Source organism: Notothenia rossii (assembly GCF_949606895.1).
Source record: "Notothenia rossii genome assembly, chromosome: 5".
In the NCBI taxonomy this organism is placed as follows: Eukaryota; Metazoa; Chordata; class Actinopteri; order Perciformes; family Nototheniidae; genus Notothenia; species Notothenia rossii.
This window is the reverse complement of record NC_136903.1, coordinates 43,661,567-43,672,891: the sequence shown is the minus strand read 5'-3', so window position 1 is coordinate 43,672,891 and position 11,325 is coordinate 43,661,567. Positions and strand designations below refer to the sequence as shown.

The following is an 11,325-nucleotide window of genomic DNA, read 5'->3' as shown; positions in this document are numbered from 1 at the left end:
CTTAAAAATGAGCGATGATACGTAACAACATCATTTTGTGACTTCGCTTTCACGCTTTCGCCCCCTTCTGTGTTAATATTTTTGGACGTCTGGGGCTTCCGTCGCCTTTGGCCTGTTGCTAAGCAACAGCAACACACTTTGTTCGGCTCTGACAAACCCCACGTTTCTCTAACGTTATCAGAATTTGATCCTTCCATCATTCAAGTTCGCGGAGCGCTAAACAGGAAGCAAACATGAAACGAAAACAGACGACAATATTTTAATGTTTTCCGAAGTTTTCCCCTATTACCAGTACAGAAGAAGAGCCAGGTCAGGCGGCTGTCCTAAAGGTGACAGAGAACGAGTCCGGCGCTACCGCAAATTTACCCAGTAGGCTAAGTGAAATTAGCATGGTTATGATTAACGTAACAGTAGCTAACTAGCTAACTTGCTAGCTAATTTGATCAACGTTAGTGTGGTGGATCAATGGAAGAGAAAGGGAGCGAGATAGTGTGTGTGTGTGTGTGTGTGTGTGTGTGTGTGTGTGTGTGTGTGTGTGTGTGTGTGTGTGTGTGTGTGTGTGTGTGTGTGTGTTTGTGTGTGTGTGCACTGTAAAAACGATAACTAGCAATTGTTGATCTCATTACAATTTTGAAATTAAACTGACTCAGAAATATGGCTTTGCAATAAGTAATCTATAAACTCTTGTCTGCCCAGCAAATTTTTCCCATTGTTGACTTAACTACTATTTTTAAGTCAGCTCAACAAGAAATTGTAAATCTATAAGCAGATTTTTGAGTTGAGTTGGGCCAACTCCGTCATTTGCTCTTTTGCACATGCGCACACAAGCCTGGACCAGTTTGAACCGCGCTTTGCTGAAGGTGTGCCCGTCCGACATTTTGTGGAGCAGAAACCGCGTGGTGGGAGCTGGCCAAACTTTCGCTCCAGCAGGTAAGATAAGCGTGTTTTTACTTCCATCACGCTGAATTAGTGCATGGTTGACTTTGTTTTTACTGTAGGGTCATTGTCTGTTGTTGTTGGTAACTTTTTCGCATGCGCCTCGTCGTCATGCAGACGCTTTCACATGGGGTAGCTATGCAGCTATGCAGCTATGTAGCTATGCAGGCATGTGGGCTGTCATTTCAGTGGTGTAAGTAATTCGGGAACTATATTCATTATGAAAAGCCAACGTTGTGCATTTTTTATCCGGTGCAACACTGGGTAAGTTAAACAAGGCGGCAAACGATGGTGTTCGTTTATCGCGACCTCTCCGCGACCGCCATTACTTGTTGTTTTATTTTCTGCTGTAGCGCTGTTATTTCGTCACTTTTTAAAGTTTTAATAATTTTTCATGCGAGAAAGTAAGGGTTTAAATCCCCATTGTGCGGTTAGTTTGTCTAAATGACGGCTGTTTAGAAGTTTGCTCCGAAGTTGAGAACCTCCACGTTGTGGCAAGGCCCCCCCGAGGTGGGGGACCTCGCAGAGGCAGCAAGCCGCCTGGAGAGCTCCGTTGGCCGGCCGAACTACGTAGTTCAGCCGGGGTGGTAACGGTCGTTAATTAACTCATCCGCAGGTTTTTAGAGGTTTGTCGCCGGGTTGCTCGATTCTTTTTTAGGAGATAGGCTGTTGGTCTCACTGGTGTAATCTAACAATTGGGCAGCTGCATTAGTTTGAATCAAGAGTAAGTTAAAGCTGTGTGAAGGAGGAGAGGAGCAGCGCTGTACAGAAATCACCACATTTACATCAATAATGTTTTACAATGTACCGATCAGAATGCATTATTTTAAATGTTGTTTTATTTTATGAAGTTATAACATGGTTATGGTTGGTGTTTTTAAAAACAAATGTTTGAATTCATGTTTGCATTTTTGTTGCTTGTCATAGGCCTAGTTATAATTTAAAATCAAATTTACATTTTAAAATTAATTTACAGATTATATTCATGAATGAAAGACAATTCCCAATAGACTTTTTTCTTGTCTCTATTTTTGGCTTGTTGATGTAGGCTATTTAGCTCCTGCAACAAGGGATTCCTTCTGTGTTATGTATGGTTGTTTTATTTATTTTTTTATATAACGGCTGTTGCAGTTGGCTTTCAGACCAGTACAGCTTGGTGTTATTACAATAATTATTATCAGACTAACTTTTAAGTTTTTCATATCAGTATTCTATCTTAAATTACGTGTAGAGGCTGTTGTGAAAATGCTATTCATGCTATTTGTGTCTCTTGTGTTTCAGTGGTGGATTCCATGCAGTGCCGGCTTTGTAAATTCTCCAGCTCCAGTCAAGTGACCCTCTTGAAACATCTTCGCCTTCGCCACGGTCAAGGTGCACACTGGCCTTGCACACACACCAACTGTGTTTGTGTATTTAAAACACTTGGATCATTGAGATCACACCTCTCGAGATCACACGCGTCAGTGAAAATCCAGGAGTGTGTAACATTTCACTGCGAGTTGTGTGATTTTAAAGAGATTTGCAGTGAAAAAACGTTTTGGAACCATCTCGGACATCATTTAAAGAACAGAGAAACTGTACAATGTCCCTTTCTAAGGTGTACCTTTAAAACAAACACTCGCCCAACCTTCAGTTCTCACAAAAGTCGAAACCATAAAAACTGGACACTTAAGGATTTCCGAACAATACAAAGAACTGTTACTGAAGATGAGATAATTGATGGTGAACAAGCTGATAGTGAAGCAGGGACATCAGCTCATGATGTTGTGGGACTAAATGAGGTTGTAGATACTGTGGAGGATGTAGATAGTGAGACACTTGAGCACAAATTAGCCTCTCTCTTTTTGTCTATGCAAACTGTGTTGCACGTTTCTCGAAGTGCAACACAAAAGATTGTAGAACATTTGCATAACCTGCTGTCTTTCTCTAACACTCAAACTTTCAACAGTGTCAAAGAGATCCTTTCTAAACATAAAATTGAAGTAAATGATTGTGTTTTGCAAGAAATTTCAAGTGCTATAGCTCAAACTAATCCACTCCTTTTAACAATATCAGAGAAAGGTTCCCTATCTACAGATCACAGAAGGAATATATACTTCAAAGGGCACTTTCCTGTTATCGAACCCACAGAATATCTGTACAACGCAGCCCATAAAAACTCTTTTGTATATATATCTGTCACTAAGGTACTTGAGACTTTACTTGGGTGTACAGATTTTTTTGACAAAATTGTATTTAATCAAGAAGCTTTATCTGGGCACTTTAAGTCTTTTCAAGACGGCAAGTATTACAAGGAGAATAAGCTACTGGGAGAACAAAACACTTGTATCAGTTTGGGATTATACATTGATGAATTTGAAGTGTGTAATCTATTGGGGACCTCTAGAAAAGTTCATAAGATAACGGCAGTATATTGGGTGGTTCTAAATTTACCAGCCAGGTTCAGATCGAGTCTCACTTCAATTCAGTTGGCTGTCTTGGGTAAAAGTGTAGACATAAAAAAATATGGTTATGAAAAGTTTCTTGAGCCATTGCTTAAAGATATAAAGTGCCTAGAACAAGAGGGAATTTTTGTTGAAGTTGTGGGCCAGTTTGTTAAAAGCACTGTGTATTGTGTATGTGCTGACAACCTCGGTGCGCATGGTCTTGCTGGCTTTTCTGAAAGTTTTAATGTTGAAAATTTCTGTCGGTTTTGTTTGATTAGTCGGGGCCAAATTGCAACCACTGAGGTTAATGATTTTCAATTGAGAAGTGTTGATCAGCATAACTTGTTTCTGGAAGAGCTTAAGCAGGGGGGCAACCTCAAAAGTGTTAAGGGGGTCAAAAGTGAATGTGTACTGGGCAAACATCTCTTGTTTTTTCACCCAATAACTGGATTTCCTCCAGATCTGTTGCATGATCTTTTGGAAGGGGTCATCCCTGTGGAATTATCCTTATGTTTGAAAAATCTGATTTCAAAACGCTTTATTACATTTGATGAGTTAAATGACTGCATAACATCATTTCGCTACAAGTATGAAGACAAAGTAAACAAGCCCCACAAAATTCCAAAAGCAAGCTTTGAAAAGGGGACAGTGGGGGGAAACGGGCATGAAAACTGGACACTGCTTCGTTTACTTCCTTTTGTGATTGGACGCAAGATACCAGAACAGGAGCCAGCTTGGGTGATTTTAATGGACCTCAAGGAAATTCTTGACATTGTTGTGTCAAGTAGGCTTTCTGAAGAAGCACTGTGTTATTTATCTTATAAACTACTCGATCATCGCAAGTTGCTCACCAGTACCTTTCCAGAGTTCAGACTGAGGCCGAAACATCATTTTATCGACCACTACCCGCAACTTATTCGCTGCTATGGGCCTTTGATTGAATTATGGACAATGCGATATGAGGCTAAGCATAGCTACTTTAAAAAGGTTGTCCATGACACTCGCAACTGGAAAAATGTGCTGCTCACTCTGTCCACGAAACATCAGCAAATGATAGCCTACCACCTGGACAGTGGGATCCTTTTCAAGCCAAAACTGTATGTTGAAAATGTGAAGGTGGTCAGGGTTTCAGAATTGGATCCATCTCTCAAGTATGAAATACAGAAGAAGTACCCACATCTAGACAGTGTGTCCCTGTCTAAAACGGTTCACCTGGATAGGACACAGTATGCGGCAGGCATGATTTTGTCTTCTGGGCAGTGCAGTGGCCTCCCTGAGTTCCATAAGATTGCAAACATTCTTGTCAATGCAGAGGAGGTGGCATTCATTTGTAAAAAACTTTCTTCTTGGTACATGGAACATTACAGGTCCTATGAACTTGTTGAAAACACCTGTGCAGACCTTCTTGTCCTGGATCCAGATGTGCTGACGGATTACCATCCTCTAGCAGCGTACACAGTTGGTGGGAAGCTTATGGTGACTCCGAGGACATTCCTTCTCCATTAACCTCCTGAGACCGAGCGTTTTTTCTGGTGTGCATTTTTTTTATTTTTCCTTGCTATCTGGGATAAGTAGGACCTAATAAGTACAATACCTAAAGTTTGTCTTTGTACAGGAAGTAGTTTTTGCAAAAAATGATGTCCTCATATGAGGACACTGGGATTATCTCAACATAAAAAAAAACTGTATTTGCTGTTTGGGACCAGAAGGGCCCAATTTGTGTAAATTCAAATTTTCAGCTTTCTACAACATTGGTGTAATCTGTCTTCTAATTAGGTTTGACTAATCATTTTCTCCCACTTTTCTCTCTCCCCTCTTTTCAGACTATGTTACTTCGGGTCGTTCTTTCCTCCAGAGATGCCCGGCGAATCCAGCTTCCAGAAGTCCCAACATCTGTGGAGGGCCTGATTAATATGCTTAAAGAGAGAATCAATCTTCAAGAAGATTTCTCACTACAGTTTGAGGATCCGGAGTTTGGAAATGCACTCTGCAACTTAACAGAGATGTCAGAATTACCAGCTGTGCGTGCAGTCTTGCATGTCATGTGGAACTGTGATTTGTCTCCACTTAACCAATCCACTAGTTCAGTCTCCTCTCAGGACACAATCAGTGTTCACTCTGAGGATTTCAGGCCTAGTTGGACCGATTCTATCCAGACCACATTAAGGCAAGTCGCAGAGTGGCCATCTCCATTCCCAATCCCCAAGTTTGCATATGATGTGGAGCTGAAATTGTCTAAGGCCAATGACACACATGAAAAGACAAAGAAGGGCGTTGAAGTGACAAGAGACATGAAGATGGAGATATTGGATAAAATTGCACAAGCAACTTTTGAAATCAAAAGCTACCCTGAGAAAGATGAGCTTGAGTCAGTTGCCGCTGCGCTCATTCAGAAGTATCCATGTCTGAAAGAGCCATTTGGCGTCACAGGCTACGAGGGATTGAGAACAAGTATCAAGTACAAACTTGGAAACTACAGGTCAAAGCTTCGCCAGGCAGGATGCAATGAGGTAAATGTAAACAAGAAAAGAAAAGGTGGAGGGGAAGATGACAGTCCATTTACCCTGAAAAAGCCCAAACGTGGAGAGGTCAATCATGTGCCAGATTACCCACAACACCATGATGATTCTACCCTTGAAGAGGAAAGAGTATCTCTGGTCGATGAAATGAAGAAGAAGAACAGGAACACAACATTGATAGAACAGAAGATGGAGCTGACGTTTTCCCTCAGGCGAAGGGAGGTGGTAGAGTGTCAGCCGATGGTATCTGAGATCCAGGAAAGGTGGCCTGCTCTGTTTTCTTGTGAAGAGGTAAGGATCTATTCTTTTTTATTTCTACTGTTCAGACAAGCGAGTAAAAGAAGATGTTATGTTGACATTTTCTACTGAGACTTCATTCTTCCTCAGAAGCGTCATCCAACGTGCTGCTGACGTGTCATTTACCAGCTGGTCTGCCGAGTTGGCCACGCACCTTCCATCCTGGGTGGTCTCTGGAGGAAGGAATCCCAGGTATGACATACCTGGGATTCCCTCCTTCAGAGACCAGAGGCCAGCTGATGAATGACACATCAGCAGAACGTTGGATGACACCTCTGATGAAGACGACGACGTCTCAGTTGAAACTGTCATGGTAACTTCCTTTTTTACTTGCTTGTCTAAACAGTATAAATAAATTGCAATAATAACAAGAAGACAAAAGTAAAATGTTTAATCAGGTAAGAATGTGTGTTTTTTTTTTTATGTCTTCCAAGGAGTAATTCACTTTCTGCAATTTATGGATGTGGCATAGTCACCCTTTTTATTTAATTTTTAATCCTCAAAATCCATGGTTAAAAATGAGGTTCTTTATTTCCTGTGGTGCATTTTAGTATTTAATCCACTTTTTCACAGGTCACAGAAAAATGGTCAGATATTTAACATGGTGCAGACTCATAACAAGTTACCCAGGAACTTCCTGTAAGAAATTCTGACATTATGGTTTGAAAATTGATAATATTTTTTTGGTTTTCTTGTTAAGATATCTAAGGAATTTCATCGTATCACGAGCAAAGACCTCCTGGGGACTTTCAATGCATCCCTTGACAAGTTTGGGCCTGGCCTGCTGAAAATCTACAGGTCTAAGAAAGGAGCTTTTGGTCAGGAGATGGAGGACCTCCTTGATCAACTTGATGATCAGGTCAGTGAACTGCTCTTTTGCCTGGCAGTTTTAGAAGAGCATGAATATACTTATTAGGAATGACAACATTACAGTACTATACTAATTGAACTACTTATGTTTTCCACTTTTAGACATCCGACATTGTGTCCCACCGGAAAACAGCAGCACTGAGAGGCCTGCCTATCTACCTCCGCGAAGATGCAACCACGTTTTTCCTGAAGTGCTTGGTAAGTAAAAGTAACTGCAGGAAAGACAAATAATTCAGGTCATGCAGCTAATTACTTATTCTCACAAGATGTTTTTAAGGAGTAGTTAATCCAAAATGTAAGTACACCTCCCCAGGGCAGTTTATCAGTCCAGATGATTTTGGGGTGAGGGTTGGACTTTTCCACTTCAGATCCCTTTTTTTCTGCTGAGGGGAACAGTTGGTCATTTTGGGTGGTGTTTCAGCACAAGGTTGGTGGGTTACATTGATTAAAGAAAGAGATTTATTTTTTCTGGTTAATACCTCCACAAGTTAAATGGCAAATTAGTATAGCGTGGTACTAAATAATTAATTTCATCAGTATAAATGTATTTAGTCTGAATGTTTTTTTATTTTTTTTAATCTTTCTTAAACAAATCATTAATTTGAAAGCTGAGAGACAAAATTTGAAAGATGATCCTCTAAGAGTAAGGCTTTTTTTGGCTGTCATTTTTGTTTGTTTTAAAAGCAGAACCATTGTTACAATGGGCTCTTTGCACAGCTTCACTACTTCCTTTACACCAACTTGTTTACTTCATGTAAATCACCCTCCTTAAACTACTAAATCTGTTCTTGGCTTTAGCAGTTTTCATTGGCTGTCAGATTTCAGTTTATAGCTGCCCATGTTCTTCTGCCTTTTTTTTAACATTTCAACTTCTTTTAGCCGTTATGAAGCCAATCATCTCTGCTTACAAGTTATACTTTTCAGCTTTAGCATTAAACTTTTCAGAATTCACACATATTTTTTTTTTCATAAAATGACTCTTTCTACTGTCTTACTTTTTCTAAGCTCTTAATAATGTACCTGTTCTCCTTCCTCAGGACACCGACATTTTGGCACCAGTGCAAGGTGCATCTGTTGCCATCCTCTCTGTGCTACATGATGAAGCCGACAACACTGTGCGAGACCAGGCGGTTGTGTTGGAAGGGGACATTGTGCTTCATAATATTCCAAACCTCTCTACTGCCATGGCATACCTCTTCGGCCTCCTGTATGCCCTCAACATTGATTTTCCAAAACAGATGAGGTACTCCTTTGAGGCAATTCAGACCATCTTTTTTTCGCTCGGTGGCTCTCGATGCTCACAGCGCACAAGGTCACTGAAAGCGAAGCTTGTACTGTGACTGTTATTGAAGTTTAAGTGCATTGTTGTTACACTCATGTAAAACAAAACAAAGTTCATATGCTTCACCTCTTGATTATATAATAATTCAGCAGTTGCCAAAGGGTGTCTAGTGTTTCAACTGTTAAATTCATTATTGTTAAGTAAAGCTTGAATGTGTATATGCAAAAAACAAGAAAAATGGCTGTTCACATGTAAAGTCAACAAATGGCACAAAGTAATTCAGTGTTAATGTGTAAATTCAGAAGCCGCCAACCATGAGGGGGGGTGGAGGGTAATCATTATATACAGTACGTGTTCAGTAAGACTAGCATTGATTTAAAATACTCAGCATTGAGGAAGATTCACCCCAAATGTTACTAGACTATAGAACAGTATGCACGTTTCATAATCTGCAACAAACAAGTTAATCTCTTTGACCTCTGGAATATATAATCATTTGGCAGTTGCCAAGGGGTGCATATAGTGTTTCAACTGTTAAATACATTACAGTTTAAGTAATCTTTAAGCTTGGATGTGTATATGCAAAAAAAAAAGTAACCAAATGGCTAGAATGGCTGTTCACATGTAAACATTTACATTTCAGTTCAGTGTCAATTTCAAATTCTCAGCATGGAGGAAGATTCACTCCAAATGTTAATATTAGACTAATAGAACAGTATGTATGTTGTTTTTTTACACATGCATTAATGATGGTTTTACTGTTGTTCACTGGTAAACTGAATAAAAAAAATCTTGACAACATTCAGCTGTAGTGTGTATTATTAATTATCCATATATTGAGCAGTTTTGAATGTAAAATTATAGCCAAAATAAATTGTATTATTTATTCAACAAGAATATTTGTGTTAGGTGAATCAAGGAATAAATGCCATTGGAGGAATAATTGTGTATTTATACAACAAGAATATTTATATTTAAAGAAAGTAGAAATACATGACATTGATGGGAAAAATTGTTTATTAATTCAACACAAAAATCTGTGTTTGGTGAAGGTAGAAATACATCGCATTCAAGCAAGAAATTCTTAATTAGTCTCACAGTATTATCCTCATAAAGTGAACAAAAAGATCCAAGTTGGCAGAACTCTTGGCAAAACTTAAAAACCTTAGTTAAGTCAACAACAGCTGGCAAAAGTTGAGAAAACTCAAAAATCTCTTGCATCATGTTGCCTTGATATTTTAAGTTTTCTCAACTTTTTCTTTTTTACAGTGTGTGTGTGTGTGGGGGTGTGTGTGTGTGTGTGTGTGTGTGTGTGTGTGTGTGTGTGTGTGTGTGTGTGTGTGTGTGTGTGTGTGTGTGTGTGTGTGTGTGTGTGTGTGTGTGTGTGTGTGTGTGTGTGTGTGTGTGTGTGTGTGTGTGTGTGTGTGTGTGTGTGCAGTCATAAACAGAACACAATGTTTATATTATCTCCTTGTTTCGGACACAGATGAAAGCTCCTGGCCAGCCTTGTGGACTGAAAGTTAGGCTATGGAATTTAAGAACAGGCATCCTTGGTTGGGGTGGAGGGACAGAAAGTTAGGGAAATGTCAGCACACATGCAAAGGAAAGCTGATCTAAACAACAGAAATTCAAAAAGTCAATGACTATGCAAATGAGTTAATTCATGGTCATGTTAAAAGTGCATTTAAAACATTTGCACCATTACATTACTATATGTTAGTTATCAGTAGTTGTCAAATAATTAGCTATTGAAAAAGTGGAACATTTTTCTCCTTTTATCTGCTTTTCATGCATTTGTTAGCCATAATTTAAATATTGTAAGCAGTTTATTAAATACTTTTGAGTAAATCTTGGCTCTTTTCTGCAGTTGTTATTGGTAAAAACTTGTATTATGCTAATTAGTCATGGTTTTGTTTATTTCCTTTGCAGCGCTACAAAATCAGTAGGTGTCCTCACAGAACAAAGAGTGTCTATGTCTGAGGAGTGGGTCAACATCTTTGGCCTCTTTGAGAAACAAGATTAGACGACATGAGACGTCCAGAGCACACAAAATAGCCCAGGAGCTCACGGAGAAGGGTGGACAGGATTTAGTTGGAAATTTGGTGAGAGCTGTGTCAGAGACTGTGTTTGCAGTAGGCCATATTGAGATTTTGATAAAAATGTCGATTAATTGTTCAACCCTAGAAGATAAGTGGGCTTTTTCCATCATTGTTCATTCTTTTATTTTTTTATTGTTAATTTCACTGGCAGTTAAAAGTCACATAAAAATGCTTATAATACATTGACATGTTGATAACACATAACCAGTCTCAAGACTAGTCTATGCATTAGTAAGTGTGATGGTGTTCATGAGGTGTTGCTTCGAGACAGATGTCGCTCCGCGATGCGTCGCTCTAGGATGGATGAATACAATTATTACAGTATACCCACTACAAAAAAGTAGACTACACCACTGGTTGTACCCCCAGGTATCTGTGGGAAACAGGGGCGCAGGGTCAGTGACTAATTGCGGGCGGGCCGTAGCACAGTCTAGGCAATCCCCTGCCATTTGTTCTTGGGCTGTTCGGGCAACCCATCTTAACCATAGATTGTCATCTGTGTATCCTGTGGCCATTTGGATGACGTCTAGAGGTTGAAGTTGGCTATAATCCCCCGTGCATTTATCTGTACATGTGATTTTAGACAGGTATTTAATATTAGATGCTGCATGAGGAAGGTTTCGCTCTACCTTTGGTTTAACTTTAATTTCGAAGAAGCCTTGTGGCGAACCCCTTCCTGCATGTACCGCGAGGACATAAAGCCCAGCGTCGGAGAGCACTACCTTTTTTAGCGTTATGCGTACCGGATTACAAAACCTGACAGAGCATGGGACGTTTGGGTTTCTCCTAATCACTTTCATTCTATGTTTGAGGGATCTAACAGTTTCCGGCGATCGGTAAGGTGGCGTGTATCCCCAGTCATCAGGACCCGAATTTGCTAGGACACCGGACCAGGA

The 11,325-nt window shown here is 39.8% G+C and overlaps 1 protein-coding gene across 2 annotated transcripts; it reads left to right on the top strand.

The window, feature by feature from the left end:
* Window positions 1-824: 824 nt before the first annotated feature.
* On the top strand, window positions 825-9,131 carry LOC307040451 (uncharacterized protein). Of its 2 annotated transcripts, XM_079683294.1 has the most exons (7): window positions 825-930; window positions 2,218-2,307; window positions 4,730-4,894; window positions 5,186-6,172; window positions 6,879-7,037; window positions 7,151-7,246; window positions 8,086-9,131. In XM_079683294.1, the coding sequence occupies exons 4-7, from the start codon at window positions 5,189-5,191 to the stop codon at window positions 8,386-8,388; spliced, it is 1,542 nt and encodes a 513-aa protein (XP_079539420.1). In that variant the 5' UTR covers window positions 825-930; window positions 2,218-2,307; window positions 4,730-4,894; window positions 5,186-5,188; the 3' UTR covers window positions 8,389-9,131. The 2 variants fall into 2 exon arrangements, with proteins under 2 accessions (XP_079539420.1, XP_079539421.1); XM_079683295.1 differs by lacking the exon at window positions 4,730-4,894.
* Window positions 9,132-11,325: the final 2,194 nt, after the last annotated feature.

Coding starts and splice junctions, on each gene's coding strand:
- LOC307040451 (XM_079683295.1), top strand. CDS start 5,189: ATGTTACTTCGGGTCGTTCTTTCCTCCAGAGATGCCCGGCGAATCCAG. Junction 7,038..7,150: donor TTGATCAACTTGATGATCAG/GTCAGTGAACTG, acceptor TTCCACTTTTAG/ACATCCGACATTGTGTCCCA. Junction 7,247..8,085: donor CGTTTTTCCTGAAGTGCTTG/GTAAGTAAAAGT, acceptor CTCCTTCCTCAG/GACACCGACATTTTGGCACC.